General features: G+C 42.3%; 1 protein-coding gene across 1 annotated transcript in view; it reads right to left on the minus strand.

Annotated features, from left to right (window-relative positions):
- Positions 1-3,066: 3,066 nt before the first annotated feature.
- AFG2A (AFG2 AAA ATPase homolog A) overlaps positions 3,067-18,637 on the minus strand; it is a 343,384-nt gene continuing 327,813 nt past the window's right edge. Inside the window, exon 16 of the mRNA XM_082838804.1 lies at positions 3,067-3,946. Within this exon, the coding sequence (XP_082694930.1) occupies positions 3,770-3,946 (177 nt within the window). The 3' untranslated portion in view covers positions 3,067-3,769. The remainder of the gene's footprint in view (positions 3,947-18,637) is intronic.

Below are 18,637 nucleotides of genomic sequence, written 5' to 3' on the forward strand. Positions count from 1 at the left end.
AAGATCCCACATGCCGCGGAGTGGCTGGGCCCGTGAGCCATGGCTGCTGAGCCTGCGCGTCCGGAGCCTGTGCTCCGCAACGGAAGAGGCCACAGCAGTGAGAGGTCCGCGTACCGCAAAAAGAAAAAAAAAAAAAAAAAAAAAGCTAGTAGAAAACAAAAAAATTCTTTCAGCTTGTTTCCTGGGTCATAAAAGCCTGATCTCGTATTTCCCTGCTTGCATTTTATTCCATCATACCCGGTACCCCTGATTTTCCAGACACATGGAATTGTGGGCGTTGTGGATTGCACTGGAAGTCCATGGAACGGGGTGAATAGGATTGTGATGTTAGTTAGAACGTAGAACATGGCTATAGGTGCATTTTGCCCTTGCACCATAACATGTCAGTTTAAAGTCATCTTTTAAAAGTTGTCATAAAATACTTAGGCATGCAAAAAGTATAGACTGTATTACAATCAACATCTGTATTCCCATCACTCAGCTTAAGATATGAAACATCTCAACTTCTCTCCCCTGAGGAAATTCCTTCCCAGTACTTGGTGCTTTATGTTTCCATTCACGTAGTCTTTTACTACATGTCCGCAGAAACAACATATTATTTTGCATGCCTTAAATGTTACATAAATATTGTTAAGTATGCTTATGAAACATTCTTTTTGCTTTTGAGATTCCTCTGTTTTACATACAGCTTTTTTTTTTCTTTTTTTTAACTGCCACGGGTACCGTATTGTATGAGTATTCCATAGAAATCCATTCTGGATATTTAGATTGTTTCCAGTTTCTTACTACTTACAAATAATGGTGCTATGATTTTCTCATTCATTACTTTATTGAATAGCTTGCTCTGAGATACACACTTGAAGAACTGCTGGGATTATAGGGTTATTAGGCATGCTAGTTGTTTTCCAAAGTGGCTGCACGAATTTATACTCTGCCAGCAGAGCGTGACGCTCCACTGCTCCATATCCTTTGGGATTATGAACTCTGTAAGCAGGGTTTTAGCTGCTGGAATCCTCTGTGGCCAGGGTGAGGATATATTCCTCCAACTAGTGCAACTGCTAGTCACCCAAAGGATATTTCTAGCCTGGATTCTGTCTTCAAGTTTATTTCTAGGTTTTGAGCTCTGTGTCAGAGTTTGTGTGAATTCAAACCCTGAAGCCATGGTCGGGTGAGCCCATAGTCAAGCCTCTCTTTTATTCTAAAGCACAGACCAAGTCCAGAGAAGTTCCTTGTGGTCTCCCTGGCCTGTGGGAGGATGTCTAGTCTGCCCTTCCACTGAAGGTGTTGGTCTTTAAAGATCTCAACATTATGTATGGGGCTCAGTCACAACTTCAAACATTGTATGGGCTGAAGGGTCTGAGTGGCCATTAACACCTAAACTCCTTGCTGAGGAGGTTGCCCTCCTCCTCCCCAGTACCCAGCCCCAGCCCGAGGGCCTCAGTGTTGGTTCAAGCTTATTGTTCTGGTTTTTCGTTTATTGGCAATGGGATTTAATTTTCCTGTTTAGGCCTTTGGGGATAAGTTTTTCTCTTATTTTCTTGTGCCCCAGCACTTAGAGGGAAGTTACGGTCTCCTAATGACTAAAGGGATAATGGGAAGCACAAAAGTAACTTTGAGGTTCTATTTTTTTTTTTTTTTTTTTTTTTTGCGGTACGCGGGCCTCTCACTGTTGTGGCCTCTCCCGTTGCGGAGCACAGGCCCTGGACGCGCAGGCCCAGCGGCCATGGCTCACAGGCCCAGCCGCTCCTTCCCGGACCGGGGCACGAACCCATGTCCCCTGCATCGGCAGGCGGACTCTCAACCACTGCGCCACCAGGGAAGCCCTGAGGTTCTATTTATTTCAATGGGTAAGCCTTATTTTCTAAATCAAGAGAGTCCAACAGAACTTTCTGAGTGATGGAAATGTTCTACAATCTATTCTGTCCAATATGGCAGACACTTGTCACATGTGGCCTTTGAACATTTGGAATGTGGCTAACCTGTCTGATGAACTATATTTTTAATATTATTTAATTTTAATTAAAATCTCAAATAGCCATGTGACTAGTGACTATTTTATTTGACAGCACATTTATATATATATACTTTTGGCCGCACATGGCTTGTGGGATCTTAGTTCCCTGACCAGGGATTGAACCCAGGCCCTCGGAAGTGAAAGCGCAGAGTCCTAACCACTGGACGGCCAGGGAATTCCCAGCACATTTCTAAATAGTAGTAACATTCTTCGTCCCTTGGGTGGTTTTATGTACTAATAAACCAATGTAGTCTGGGTAAAAACCCCTTGCAAATCTACTTTTTAAAAAAAATTTATTTATTTTTGTTTATGATTTTTGGCTGTGTTGGGTCTTCGTTGCTGCACGCGGGCTTTCTCTAGTTGTGGCGAGCGGGGGCTACTCTTTGTTGCGGTGTGCGGGTTTCTCATTGCAGTGGCTTCTCTTGTTGTGGAGCACGGGCTCTAGGTGCACACGGGCTTCAGGAGATGCGGAGTGTGGGCTCAGTAGTTGTGGCTCGCAGGCTCTAGAGCGCAGGCTTCAGTGGTTGTGGCGCATGGGCTTAGTTGCTCCACGGCATGTGGGATCTTCCCGGACCAGGGCTCAAACCCGTGTCCACTGTATTGGCAGGCGGGTTCTTAACCATTGCGCCACCAGAAGCCTGCAAATCTATTTCTGATAGTCAAAGAATGAAACAGTTGAGATGTGATTTCAGAATGTCTACCACCACAAAACTGTACAGCCCTGTTATTTTGATAATCAGGTATTTCTCGCCTGACTTGTCTTTCTGGGAATTTTCAAAGATCTACAGTGACTGGGTTTAAGTGCACATTCTTCCCATTGCCAGCTTCTGAACTGGAAGTCAACCAATCAATTTCCAACAGCTTTTTCAAGGATATTTATGGATTATCAAAGTGTCAAGAAATCTCAAGGATAAATAATTTGGAGCATAAATACAGATATTTAGAATGCAATGTTAGACAATATGATTAAGAGTACAAGTTGGTTTTCCTTTGAACTGAAGAAGTTTATTGGTAACCTGGAAATGCATACAAGTTAAAACATGAATACCTCATATGGTTAATTTATAGCATTTTTATGAAAACAAGAAAAAGAAAGAAAAAACACAAGTACTTCTAGGTCTGGACTGGGCTTATATTTCCAATCTTTTAAACTTCCAAAGGCCATTACAGTATGTGAAATAACTCTCAATTCTTTTTTTAATTGCCATAAGTAGAGGTTAAGAAGGCTAAAGCGAAAATGTTAAGTCTGAATTATAATGAGAACAAATACGTATTTGGAAACAAGGTCACATAAGCCTAGCTGGTGCTTTAGCCATTTCATGGGCTGGCCTTCAAAATTAAAGGTTTGTAAATAATTTTCACCGCGCTTTCATCTACACGCATCTTCTATGTTCTTTTATAAAACTGATGCCCACAGTTTTGGTATTTGGAAATGCACTGAAATGGATTCTGGAGTAAGGAAAGCATTTCATGGGAGGAATGAACCAGGTCAAATTAATGAAAAACCTAAAATTTTGCCTTTTAAAACTCAGCACACATTTCCGGATAAAACTGACTTAAACCCTTGTCCAGAGATTTTTCATGGATATTTTCATCGTTGCCGTATGATTCAAAATGTCTATAAGAACTGAGGCCCCTCAATCTAGTCAACATATTTCAGACATTTTGCTTATTAAGGGCTATTCTGACACTCTTTAAAAAAGAAACAAGTTTTCTCTAGAAAGTACTTTTAGCATAATGAATATGTATATTTTCTCAAAGAGCATGCAGCCCACTCTTGTCTTGATAATCTTCATAGAAACGTCTCAATGATTCAGGAAGTCTGGGTGTCACGGTGCTCAAGGCTTGAGTAAAGTGTTTTTTCATAATGCAGTTGGCTTGAATGTCTTCTTCCAGAGCCAGAAGGGCTGCCTCTCTACATACGGCTATAATCTGAAACAATACAAACAAACAAAAACAAAAACAACGACAAAAAAAGGAGAGAGAAAACAATCAATACTGTTTTTTAGAAATGTTAACATTTCAAATATTCATCCGTGGTAACTTCTACAACTAAAAGCCTATCCCTAAAATTTACCTTTGGGAGTCATTCCACCTAAGTTTTCAAAAGGATAAAAAGTAATCACCTTCATTTCAAAACAACATATTAAGTACCGAGATCCAGGAGCGGCAAAAAGATATATGTTATGGCCTTTGCTCTTAAGGAGCTTACAATTGTAAAGGTGGAGCAGACGTGCAGGCACAGACCTCTAACACGGGGTGACAAAGGATGAGTGTGTCTGTGGTGGTGGGGTGGACGGGGGAGAAGCCCGGTGATGAGGGGAGGGCCGGGGAAGGAGGCACTGATGTAGAGTGAGGACCTGCACATCAGCACACCTTGTCACAGCACAGAATTTCCACATTCCTTTCAACCTTTGATCTATTACCAACATGTAAAAGCATTTCTTTATGTGCATCTCCTTAATGAGTTCTTAAATCTTAGGAATATCAGATAGAGTTGTCTCCGTTTACTTTGGAGAGCTGCATTAGAACAGAGAAGTGAATTCTGTTTACTCAGCGAGGAAAGCTGGGAGAATTGAAAAGAAGCTGGGGAGGGGGTGGAGTGGACGCTAGAGGGAGGGAGGAGAGAGTGCGCGGTAGGAAAACGGAAGGGAGGAAGGTTCAAGTCTTGCATCCTGAAATGTGTTTTAAGCTCTCTGGACTTCAGACAGCGGAAGCGGGCTGATGCCAGTGTCATTCTAAAGACACATTACTGTGGTGAAAAGAGCCTGTGGGATGAAAAGAGATATTGTGATTTTCAGGGCAACAGGGAAAACAGTGATTGATATTGACTGCACCCTTATATCGGTAAATGAAAGGGCCAGCTGAAACACATTTGTCCGGCCATTCAGCATATTTTCTCTGTTTGTTCACTTACTGAAAAGAGTTCCTCTGCTTATGCTGGGCTAATGGCTGCCAAAGCAGTTTAGTAGCTCTTTAGGGGATTTAGCAGCATGTTTAGGGAGCTTTCAAAAAAACATGCATAGATTTAGATGGCTTTGTCAAATTACGACAATGTAACCGTTAGTTCTGGGCTTCGTTAATGGGCACTGAAGTCGACTATAGTGGTTATGCATGTTAATGCTTTTCCAAAAAGAATGGCTACCAACTTGTTGAAGGAAAAAACAAAACTTCTAAGGATTAGCGAAACAACTTCATCACATATTCTGGTGCAAAAAGGGCTATTTGAAAATCAGGTGTGATATTTAATAAGCACAGTAAAAGCACATAAAACGCCCCCATGGCAAACTGGTTCTATTCTGTTCCAAAGGAACCTTAGGGACCTCCAGAAGGAGGTGAAGGGACCAAGTACGGAGAGCTCCATCCCCTCCTCCCCTCCATCTGAGCAGCACTTCTTTCATCTGTGCAAGAATCTGAAGCGATGGTTGCAAGGCTGAAAAGTAGGAAGAAGAATCACTGGAAGAGCCAAAGAGGACTGAATTTCCTGCTTGCTGGTGCAGTTCTAGCTGCTTCTCTGAGACAGTACGGGAAAGGTTTCCACTGTGTGGCTCCCCCCTCAGGCTAAGTCGGGTAGAGAGGTTGCCACCACTGGGCCAATGCCATGTCTTGCACACTTCATACCTGACACTTCCCTCAGAGAATACTGGACCCAGCACATAACGGGTCCAGTACACTGGACTGAACACCTACCATGTGTGCTAGACAATTACTAATGACTTCACTAATTACTTGCTGTGGGACTTGTGCCCCCAGGTTTTGTACACACAGTGACCCCCTCGTAGAGGTGTGTGTGGAGCCTGATGGAAGCATGGCAAATAGGGTGGTGGTGAGTGGCGGGGGAGGGAGGTTGGGTTGGGCTGAGGAAGGAAGGGGAGGCGCAAGGCTGCCTGGAACCCCTCAAAACTCCGGGAATTTGGTTCATGTGGCCGGGTGGCTAATATTGCTGGCGCATTTGAGAAAGTGAACCAACAGTCTAGTAAGGCTTCCTCTCTCAATACACAGTAGTCAAACTGGGAGAAGAAGAAACGATTATACTCCTCTAATAACTGGAATCTCAAGTAGCCTAACATGGCAAGGTAGGGAAATGTAGGTAGTGGGAAGAGAGGTCATTGAGGCCTTGAAGACCGCCCTTGGGGTCGGCTCCCCTGAGCAGTTCTTCTTTGCAGATCAACCTTCCTTCCTTCATATCTGCATCTATAGATTCTCCTCTAAGCTGTAAACTGCTCTTTGCCCTTAGCTTCTACGGCAGTGGCAGAGGGGGCACTGGTGGTGGTCAGAGCAGTAACTGCCATTTGAAAGCTGGATGTTGGTAACTTGGGCCCTTCGGTATATGTTAACATTTCACAGTAATATGCCAACTATATTTAATACTGGCCTGACCCTTAATTAACAATTTCTACAGAATTGTGAGGTATAGAAAACTTGGACAGAGTTTTGACTAAAGCGCTAAGAAATGTTTGGATTAGACAGAGATGACCTTTAGAATCTCTGGGAGACAATGACAAGGGAAACAGAGCAGCTGAATACTGGTACTCAAGCACCTCATATGAAGCTGTCTTCCGTTGTGTAGAAGGAGCCCAGCTGTTTGCAGTTCTAGCGTGGCTGAGGGCTGCCTGAATTCAACACTTGCTTCAATAAACCTTATCCTGTTTCTTTTTATTTACAAGGGATGCCCTGAAGAACCAGTCAATTAGGCAATCCTTTCTGCCACTTTTATTTTCCTATCATATTTGCTTAGCAATATACAACAAGTAATTGAGAGGAAATAGAACTCTACTCATAATTAACCCGTCACTCATCAATCAACGTCCACTGAATGGCTGGTTACTCTGTGCAACAACTAGGTGAGGCCAGCTGGAGGGTCCAGAGATGTCCAAGACATAGCATTAAGAGGTACCACTAGCAAGGCAAAAGGAAAGTGCTTTGGTATGGAAAGAAGGAAGAAATTATTGGTTCATAGACTGGAGTGGGAAGGACAGAATTTAGATATGCACACAGGAAAGGAAGGGGCATTCTGAGCAGAAGAAATAAAGTGAGCAAGGTGGGAAGAAAGAAACCAGGAATTACAAGGATCTAGCCTCAGTATCCCAAATGGAGAGGGTAAAAAAAAAAAAAAGAGCAATTCTATCATGAAAATGTCACTAAAAATAACAATGATAGTTTTCAGAAGTCACGTGGGCCATAATGACAGTAAAGGCTAGTCGACGACAGTCATCTCTAATGCTCTAAACCCAGCTCACAAGCAGATGACGCACTAGCAGCTGACAGAGCATAACTCCTAAAAGATCCTTTGTTTTTATTTTTTTCCCCATAAAAGGGCTTTTTAGTAGAAATTCCAAAAGGAAAAACATTAATCAGATTATTGGTTCTTCTCTCCTAACTTCGTTAAGAAGACAGGCCCGGAAATGCAAGTATTCTTAGGAGATCCATTTCATGATGGCTGGTTTCTATTTGCCCTGGGTCATTTATTTTGGCGTGAGTTCCAAAGTGAGTTCCACTTCCCAAGAAAAGTGCAGCTTTCCTGCTTGTTTTCATGGCCCATGCCAGCATTCCCCTTGACATATCGGTGTCTTTTCAGAGGAAGAAGTATTTCATGATCAAATAGGCTTTAGGTAACACTGTATATACTCTGTCTCCCACAAAGCACAGCAGAATGCTAAAGGTTTCTGTGAGGCCTAGCAGTGATGACCTGCTTAATTCTTTTAAGCTGATGTTTCCCACAGAACTTTCCACCTGTCCTCTGTTTTTGGCAGAACACCTACAAATGGTTACCTTTAGGGCTACTGCTGACCTTCAGCACGCACTCTGGGAGGTGCTCACCCACACCAAGCAGCTCAATCTGGGCACGATATGGCTCTTACCTAGCTTATATCCTTTTTTCTTTTGCTCTCGCCTATTCCAGCATAGAGAGAAAAGGGAAAGGGCTGAGCAAGAGAGACTGGAGGAAGACCAGTCTGTTTAACGGAGTCCAAAGGCAGCAGCCACAGCACACACTTGTGCCCTGGACCTGCACGTAGTCCACGCGCATTTGTTGAATTGAATTGAACAGTTCCTTAACTATCCACAGATTTTCCAAAAGTGCATGTTATATACATATTTCTAACATTTGGCCAATATCTTGTAATATTTTTACTTAAGTTCCATATGACCTAGACTTTGTCAGTTACATTTAAGTTTTTGGAATGATAAACTCAGTAAGAAAAATTATTTAACACTGTGATGTATGTTCATTTTAAGCAAATGTTTCGGTCTGGGGCCCTACTTTGAATCTAGTTCTTTCCTTAGAAGTAACAGGAATTTTAGCAAGAATACAAGTATGCCTGTTAGTTTGAGGGATGCTTCCTTAGGTATCAAAATTTGTCATACAGGGACAGGAAATTTCTTCCCGTGTTGTCATGGGGGAGAAAACCGTGCTTTAATTGAGAAAGATTCCCCCAAATTTACCCACAATGCAGTAATATATATTGGTTTACAGAACCAAAGTGGAAGATTTGTTTAAAAAATTGTGCAAATGGTTATCTATTGTCTCACTTGATGAAAGTAATCTGGCATCAGTTAATTACTGAAGACTTTTCTGTAGTAAGCTTGGAAAGGTGAGTTCTTTTCAGATAAATTTGCTAATACACCTCTCTATTTGGGAATGAATACTATGGAAGCTGAGAAGAAGGACCTTCAGTTGAAACTAGGACCTTTCTCATTACTCTCTCTAAAGTTTGTAAGAAAATTGAACGAGTGTATGTATATGTATATATACATCTACAGTATATACAGGGACCACACAGCTCATCCTTCTGCTGGCATCACTTGTGAAAGCACACAGAGTCTGGGACTGTTTCAGTGACGGGGGAATTCAGATGAATTTTCCCCATGAGGCCCCAGAAGAACCTCACTGAGGGGTGTAGACAAACATGCAAATTTGAGTCACAGACTGTCTGGAATGTTTAACCCGTTTAGAAAGAAAACTCTTGGCACTTAGGTGCCTTAACATCTTTGGCAAAAAGGATTTTGGAAGCTTTCCCCTAATCCCTTCACCATCTTGTCTGTCCTCTTCCTCCAAAGGCTGCAGACTAGATCATTTAAATGAATTTTTAGCCAATTACCAGTCAGGTTGTTTTTGCCATTAGGCTGTAAAAGCAAAATGTTTTGGCTGGCTCTGTAAAGCCAGCGTGTATTTACAGAATACACAGAGTGTGTACTCTGTGTTGTTTTAAAGAATAGATACGTGCTTTGCTGAAAGGTGAAAATGTTATCTGTTTGGGGAAATGAGTAAACAAGACAAAAGACTAGCAGAGTGGGCCTAAGGTCTCACTGTCAGAGCGACTAAGACAGGCTGTGTTTCAGTGGCCGTGACACCCAGTTTTTGGTGCCAATGTCACAAATCCTCTTTCCATTCGTTCAGCAGTAATAATAGATCTATCAGATATCTGAAAAATAACAAAATAAGCCAGAAATCTCTATATGAAAGATTTAGGCATATTTGAGATGAGCTCCTAAAAGGTAAGAAAGGAAAAAACTTTTATGAAAATGTTTAGAAATCCTCAAAACAAAGTCACTGAGGAAAACAGTAATTGTTTTCAATTGCTGGAAAAAACGTAACTCGGCAATATAAGCAACGGGACATACGAGTATGAATTTTCATGCTATGCTTGTCCTCTGAAAAAGCAGTGCCTTTAGAACAACAATACAGCAATAACTGGATTACGTGAGACAACTCCCCTTGTGAGGGGTGTGGAGAGGCAACTTCCCAGGGTGAGAAGGCTCTTGACCATTGAACCTTGGGAAATCTAATTACCTCACTTTTAAATGCAAAAGGGCAAAAGAGGCAATTGTGCAGAATTCTGAATGCCACGAAGAATAAGAACAATGTCTTACTTCACTGTGGAAAAAAAACCCGAAACCTCTTATACACAGCCTACGGTTCTTTGCCTCAATCCATGAAACAAGAAGAGTTTAAACAGGTGGCTCAGCTTTGTGAAACAGAAACAGGCTCATTGCGAAAATTAAAACCAACATGGTTTCTAAACAGGCAGCGGCAATTTTTTAAAACGACGTGATTAAGAATGACAGTCAAGGCAAAAACTGTTTACCAAAAACTAATCAACAGGAAGGAAAACCTGAAAATGTCGGGCACTATTTTGGGTATTCATTCCTCCTGTGCTGTGACCCTTCCCTTGTTCTTTTCAGTTTCACAGCAGCACTACAAGTTCTCCGGGTGCACTGAGATGAGGAACCCAATAAAACTTCAAGCACAGTCATTTCCATTCCAGATGAGGCCCGGGTAGTAACCTGCACTTCTTTTCTATTGACTGTAAACAGATCACGACAGTGACAACAGGAACACCACCCTTGAGGGCATGTAAGCCTGGGAAGAAGGGCTGCTGCCCCAAGTAGGCCTAGGAGCTGCTCGCTTCCAACAGGGATGCTGAGATTCTAACGCAACCGCCACTACTAAGCTCCTAACTACCTCTCAGAGCTTATCTGTATCCTCCAGAAAAACGGAAGGGTAACAAACTTCTGAAGGTGGCTTAAACAACCAACTGAAGTTCTGTTTGGTTCCCATCACCCCATCCCGCAGGCACAGAGTGTACTCAGATCTGTGGAGAAAAAGAAGTCAGTGATTTTAAATGTGCCAGAAGAGGAGGCTTATTTATAGGGAGACCTCAGATGATAAAAAAAGTGGCTCCGGAGAGCTGAGTTCACTTACCTACTGTAAGCAGCACATGTCAGGGCTGCTTTTTAAATAGTTCATAGGAAACCTACAACTGCATCCTAGGGACAGGAATTTATGGGTACAAGGATATGAACATGCGTGAGTAGATGAACTGCACAGTACAGAGTAGGCTACATGGGGAGACGGAGCCGGAGAAGAGAGACGCCCCCAGGCCCCTTCTTGGGCAACTACACGCCGGATCCACAGAGGCAGGGCTCCCCTCTCTCCGCGGCTCCTGATGTTCGGCGCGAAGAAAGCTCGCCTCCCAGTGAGGCCTAAATGTGCTTTTCAGCTTCTTTGTATTTCAAGTGTACTAAACAGCTTTAAAGAATCCACCAAAAGGAATGCGCTGCGGTGCTCTAAAAAGTCTTAGGTATTTTCAGGAAAGTGGTTTTGCTAAAAGCATCTTCTGTCTGGAACACCTGTGCCCTGCTGCGCCTAATTGGGCTGCAGCTGGCGCTGACTGTGGCGAGGGGCGGGGGACGTGGTGCGCGCTCAGACCCCCGCCCCTCGCTTTCCTTTTCACTTTCACAGCCCCGCGACCAACTTCCCCTACGTGTCTGAGGGATTAGGAACCCAGCAGAGAGCGGAGTCCTGCTGTTTGCGAATAGCCTGCACTGGAGGTGCTTCAAGGAGGAGGCTACCTGGGAGATTATGTGCTCACGCGGACGCCGAGGACCCATTCTCCCCGGCCCCATTGAGACGCGGTGAAAGCTGGCTGAGTGGCCGGGCCTGAAAGATGTGACTGAGGGGACCGCAGCAGTTTCCTGGCCATAGAGCAGCAGATGGAGTCAGACTGCCACAGGCGCAAACGCGGCCAGGGGTGCCCCGAACTGCCGAGAACGCAGAGCAGAGCAGAGCACAGCGCCAGCCGGGGAAGCGAACTGGAGGGAAGCAAGCGGCGTTTATTCAGAGCTCTTTAAAATACCACCTCAGCGAGCGTGGCAGGCTAGAAGTGAGAATTTTGGAGGGCAAGTTTCAGATTTAAGGAATCACCGAACTACTGCTCTTGGACTGTCTGCAAAATAAGCTTTATGGTACGAATCCATCTGGGATTATGTTAAGCTCATACAATCTAGAGTGCCACACAGAGTACAGAGCCAAAAGGCAAGAATCTCTAGAAGCCTAGTGATGCTAGAGAAGGGGAACCCCTGGGTTGCTTAATTCTGCTGATGTAGGTTATTATGAGGTCTCTCAAATATATAGCTGAAGTATATGTACATCCAGTCATTATTACTGGCATGGAGAAACCCATAACAGTTTTTGTTTTTTTAAAATTTACAAAAGAATTGATCACCCCACAGAGGGAAAGAGCTGGGGTTTTTATTCTTATTGTTTCTACAACCAACTGCAGCTGTGGGAACTTTAAAAGTTTCTAACATTAATTGAACCCATAACAAGATAAAAAGGAGTATTTTTAGTTTTGAAGAACACGCCAACTGGTACGAGTATAGAGAGAACAAGAACCTCGTGGTAGGGAAGGAGAGGGGTGAGAAAGGCATACAGATGTTGGGAGGCCTCCATTCATTCATTTACTCAACAAATCTTTACTGACCACCTACAAGGTTCCAGGCCCTGGGGAACAGAGCAGTGAAGAAAACAAAGTCCCACCTTCATGCGACAAGATTGTGCAAAGCACTGGTTTAACGTACTTGCCCTTCAAGGTTCAGTGTGACTGTTTCCACTGAGAGGCGCTCCCAGCGGCAACTTCACTACCTCCCCACGCCTGGATGCTTTAGGATCCCTTGCCTTATGGTCTGGTGGCAGCCTGTACTACTGTTCTGTCATATCACAATTGTCAGGTAGAGAGTTATTAGTGGTAAATGTCTGCCTCCTCACTAGATTACAAGTTCCATGTAGGCTCGCCAGCCTTGGCCCTGCTGTACTCCCCAAACGTACCAAGCCCCTTGACCTTCGGGAGTCTACAAAAAGGTCTACTGCTGAGCTCATCTCTGAACAGAGATATAGTTTTTACATTTTTTTGTTTTAAATACACACAAACACACATACACATGCAGCTCTTGCTGTGACAACTGCAGCCAAGATAACTGCCTACTGTAGACCAAAAAAGCAATAATGTCTGGGGCACAATGGGTCATCCTAGGTGTGTATTTGTGAGCCCTTGGGGGGCGTGCTGATGACCAAGTTACGCCCAGAAGGCTACTGAAGCTCTTGCAAGAGGCACCAAACTTTGGGTAAAAAGCACTTAGGAATGGGAGAGCTAGGCCCCCCGCAAAGAGGAGAGAAGGGCACAACAGGGGATATTCTAGGGAGAGGGGACCAAGCAAAGTTCAGCTAGCTCTAGGACTCCTCTCGAAGTCTGGAGGGTTGGATCCTCCCTGCCAGTGTTGTGGGAGCTTGGGAAGCAGTGGCTGGGGGAAGGTGTAAGGAGGGGTGTTAAGCCAGTTTTAATATACCCCGTGTTTCATCACCTGCCAACCGTCTTCACTGCAAACTCCCACATCATGCCCCACCAACACACACAGAAAAATGCCTCCTTTGAAACTCCAGAGCATTGGGGATGCTCTGGGTAGCCTTTCCTGGATCTTGTCTAGCTTGGGATTCTGGACTCTGACCACAGAATGGAGTATTTGGGAGTTAGTACCTTTTACGCCTTTTTTTTTCGAGATATAATTGACATAGAACATTACATTAGTTTCAGGAGTACAACATAATGGTTCACTATATGTATATGATGTGAAATGATCACCACAGTTATTTCTTTTTCTTGTGATAAGAAATTTTAAGATCTACTCTCTCTGCAACTTTCAAGTTCACAACACAGTGTTATTAACTATAGTTACCATGCTGTGCGCTACGCATCCCCAGGACTCACTCATTTTATAAGTGGAAGTTTCACCTTTTGATCGCCTTCACCCCCCACACCCATATAATATATATAATGAACTCGTTTCTCCTTTCCCATTCTCCGACCAGCTGCAGGCTGGTCCTGCTTAATCAGCAGCCTTGCCTGCCATCCTTAAAGTCATTTTAAAGAGTATGGTATGGTGTTAATGGTTACCTGTGTTAAATAGAAAAAAATGACTTGACAATAGTTAGCGAGCTAAGGGGCATCTGAAGACAGGTCCCAGTGAGCAAACGCTAAGTATACCATTAGCTCATGACAGGGAGTGAGAAGACAACATGATTATTTATCTTACACTTATTTTACAGATGTCATTCTCATTGACAGTAGTATTGTCCCGAAAGAAAGGAAAGCTCTTCTTTCCCAATAGCATATAAATAAAAAAATGGATTTATATTAAGTGATATCACCATCAAATAAGATACTCTAAAATACCTAAGAGTATATATTCACATATCTTCTCTTTAACATTTTTAAGGTGGTCTCTGTTTCCTCTGACAGATAATCCTTATGTTGCTTATTAGCCATTTGTTTAGAAGCTCACATTATATTATTTTGTTTTAAACTCAAATAATAATAAAGCAACACTGTCTTATTTGTTACATGAACTGAATGCTATTTCAAGTATTACTTCACCAGTTTTGTGTGTTTACTGGCTATATAAGAAAGATTTTTAACCTAGGGTCCCTGGATAGCTAGATGGGTCTAAGAATATTCTGAAACCTATGAAAACTTTTATATGTAGAGAGACGGTTCAAAGCTTTCATCATATTCTAAGAAAGAAACATAACCCCAAAAGGGTTAAGAACTGCTGCTCTATAGTGACTACACTTCAAATCCTCTTAAATCCTATGACTCCTTCATTGTAATATCTACCTTCCCCTTTCCAGATGACTTAGGCCAGAATGCAACTGGGCTAGAACTACTACAGCTGGGGAGTACAGAAGTTACGAAGTAGAGTTGATCACAGTAAAGACAAGTAGTTTTTACTTTCTTAGACCTTCCTCTTGTACCCTGGAACAATTCAACAACTGCCTCTAGGTATAACTAAGTGCTTACTTAGGTCTTTATTGACATGAAGAGGAACTAAAGATCTATATCCTATTTCATTTATTGAAAAAAAAAAGGTAAGATAATAAGACACTAAGACTGCAAATTTAAGCATATTAGTTAAGGAATACAAAACCCAAGTTCCCAAGTTAAGATGAGCATTTACAAGTGGCACGTATTAACTATGTGTAATTTTAGATTACCCATTAAGTGAATTTTAAAATTTAAATATATGTAGGTTTTGATATTTGGTAATAACATTACACACTAGGGTATTTAGAAACTGAGGAAGTTGTTTTCTTATCTGAAAAACTATCTGGCCTGTTGTCTTATAAGGAATGAGATGCACTTTGAACTATTTCTTGAACGTCCATTAAAAAGGAAAAAAAAAAAAACAGCTCTGATTTTACTGATTTAAAAGCCAGTAGTAAGATACAGTGCTTGCCTTTTAACGATTAAAAAATTATATATGTAATATAACTTAAAAAGAAATCACAAATACTTGTAAAAGCCACACTGGCTAATCATTTTTTCATTACCGTTACTCTTAATCCAGATGCAGATGAAGAATAAAGATGATTCAGTTTATGAAGGCTTTAACCAAAACATTCATGTTTTTTTCTTCTGATCATTAAGTCCATTACTTAATGGCCTAGGAAACGTAAACATTCTTTTTCAACTACTGTTACCTAAACTCCTTTACAAGAATTCTAATGAGAGAACAAGGTTTGTGACAAGTTCAGCAATGAAAAGAGCCAGAAAGTCTCCATTTGTAAAGAATAAACTAAAAACTGTGAGAAAGGCCATAAAAGCAATCCACAGATATGGAAAGGGTTGTGGAAAAAGAACAGATGACACTACTTGTTGATAATGAAGAAATCACATTCAATATTTTTTTGTTTGTTTGTTTTTGTTTTTGTTTTTGTTTTTTGCGGTACGCGGGCCTCTCACCGTTGTGGCCTCTCCCGTTGCAGAGCACAGGCTCCGGACGCGCAGGCTCAGCGGCCACGGCTCACGGGCCCACCCGCTCCGCGGCATGTGGGATCTTCCCGGACCGGGGCACGAACCCGCGTCCCCTGCATTGGAAGGCATTGGCAGGCATTGGCAGGCGGACTCCCAACCACTTCGCCACCAGGGAAGCCTCAATATTTTTTTAATTTAAGAGATGTATTAGATTGTCACTTGGTGGGACTGGTTTGTTATGAGAAATGCAACAGTTGGTATATTTAAGGAGCTAATGGTGAATTTTTAAAGCACAGATTATTCATCTACAGTTTTTAAAATCTAAAGATGTAAAATTTAGTAAATTTGAGTAGGTCTATTTAGTAAATCTCATGACTGTACCCATACATTTCACCTCATCATTTTAAACTAACCGTCAAATTTCTAACCATCAAAAAACTTACCATTGGAAAGAGACCAGTAGATATTTCTAACTGAACAGAATTTTTTTTCATGGAGGTGAGTCAACTGGACACAAGGGGATTACGATACAATGGAAACTATTTTGCAATCTTAGTCGACGTATTCTCTATTATGAATGATAAAATATACACATAAAGCACCCTATAATGTTGTAAGGAGGAGCAAGTGCCAAGACTTTCCTCTTACGGGCTGTACTTTTTCAGTTGGAGCTCTAATCACGAAACTTAAGATAGGCTACACCTTGGTAACAAGCACCTCCGTTTTATTGTGCTGGCATCTAACCGGAAATAAACCCATACCATCTTTGATACAGTGTGTTCAAATATCTTCTGTACATATTTTATAATTACAGTGAAGAATGTGAGAGTCAGGAGAAATTCTGAGTTATTTTACAGGTCTGTCCTGCTCTCCCCCACCAACTCTGTTCTCTTTGAAATAAAATATCTACATTCACACACCCATAACCCCCCTCATCTGCAGATGCAATATTAAGTTCACAAGATGTAGCATGAGTTTAAGCACTATATTAAAGTGTGAAGTATATTTTACTATCATTAGTTCGAAGCCCAGCATTTGTAAATCTTTTAAAATTAACTAGGCTGTTAAGATCCCATCACTCTGGCAGCAACCCAGCATAGCTGTGCCTTTAACAAAAGAATTCTGTAATAAAACGAGATTTTACATGCTGAAACAAAATATTTTAAACCATCTTTCTGCCAATTGCTCATTTTAGTAATATTTGTGGAATTTAACCCCTCGCCCCACATATACAAATGTTCCCAAGGAAGATTATGCTAAGTTTTGGGTTAACCTCTGAATTACTAACTTTTTATATCAATCTTTTAATGAACACTTTTATTTTCTTTAAGAAGGAACCCAAGTCTTTTTTTTTTTTTTTTTGCGGTACGCGGGCCTCTCACTGTTGTGGCCTCTCCCGTTGCGGAGCACAGGCTCCAGACGCGCAGGCTCAGCGGCCATGGCTCACAGGCCCAGCCGCTCTGCGGCATGTGGGATCCTCCCGGACCGGGGCACGAACCCGCGTCCCCCACATCGGCAGGCGGACTCCCAACCACTGCGCCACCAGGGAAGGCTGGAACCCAAGTCTTGAAAAGACTTTAAGGCATGTATTCTTTAACTGCCGTAACAAACACGACCAGGCTAACTTCAATCAAAAGGGACTAATGAGTAGTTTTCACACTACATATGTGAACGCCTCTTAGCAAGGTGGATTAAATTCTGCCTCAGCTTCTCTTAATGTCTCCAAATATTTGCAATCATTTGTGACATCTGCTGTGTATTAGTTGACTGCTAGGGACAGAAACTCAATTTGAATCAAAAGGGTAAATTCATGATAAGGATATTATTGGATCTAACAGAACCTGAGGACAGTAGTGTGGCTGGGCCTCAACAGACCACCTGGACTGGTTCTCCGTCCACGATTTTGATCTATGCTTCTCTGTGTACTTCGCCTTTATTTCTCTCTCACCACATAGTGGTTTTCTCCACGTGGTAGAAAACACGACAATGCACAGTTTCTGTGTTTTACATCTTACAGCTTTAGCCACCAGACAGTCCTCATATTCTCATTTTAGTAACCAAAACTCCTGTGGCACGTCTCCGAGCGGCTTGGCCCAATCACTGCGGCTGGGGAAAGGGCATTATGATAGAGCCAAATTCAGGTAGGTCATTTCCTCTGCACCATATCAACCATGTGTGTGTTGTCACGTTGTGATGACAACTCTGTAGTTTTCTGGGGGGAGAAGGTGAAGATCCTTGGGACCCTGGAAGTATAGGCAACTGGAGCAGGCCTATGTTGGCTGGTTGAGGAATGAGAGAATGTTAAAAAGTGTCCTCTATTCTTCTCTACGTATATGTAACCTTGCGTTACTTATGCACTGCTTCGAATGCTGTCTTGGCAACACATTATCAAAACGTTCTGCTGAAAAGGTGCCAAATGGACCTCGTGCCCAGCAGTGCCCTGCCAACCATACTTCCAAAACAACAGTGCTCAGCATACCTCAGTGCGGCCAGCTGCTTCTAGCTGCCGTTTTCTTAGATCGTGCTGCTCATTAGGGGGTCCAGATAACATTCTGGGCTGTACAACTGATTTTCGGATCACAGGTTATCATCCAAAATATGATAAAGATGGAGCTCCAGTGGCACCATCGGTCAGCACGCGGTACTTATACAAAATATGATAAAGATGGAGCTCCAGTGGCACCATCGGTTAGCACGCGGTACTTATACAAAATATGATAAAGTTGGAAAACCACAAGGTCCAACTTCTTTGGCAATGATTATGGAATCTACAGGAAAACCTAAAGCTAGTGTTTTTGAATGATGATTCTAACACGGGTCATGGTCAAAGACAGATGTTATCTTTGTGTTAAATCCATTCTCCTTCTTAGCAACTAGAGAAGTCTCAATGAAAATCAGAAAAGCAAACAAAAACTCAACTTCCTTTGTGCAGGGAGGGGTGATATAGCTAATAGATTACAAAGCTCGAGTCTGGAGCTGTTCAGTTTGGAAGTTAATGGAAATTTTATTTGGAGACTAGTCCCTAAATTCAATT

Source organism: Leucopleurus acutus, assembly GCF_964270905.1.
Source record: "Leucopleurus acutus genome assembly, chromosome: 4".
Lineage (NCBI taxonomy): Eukaryota > Metazoa > Chordata > Mammalia > Artiodactyla > Delphinidae > Leucopleurus > Leucopleurus acutus.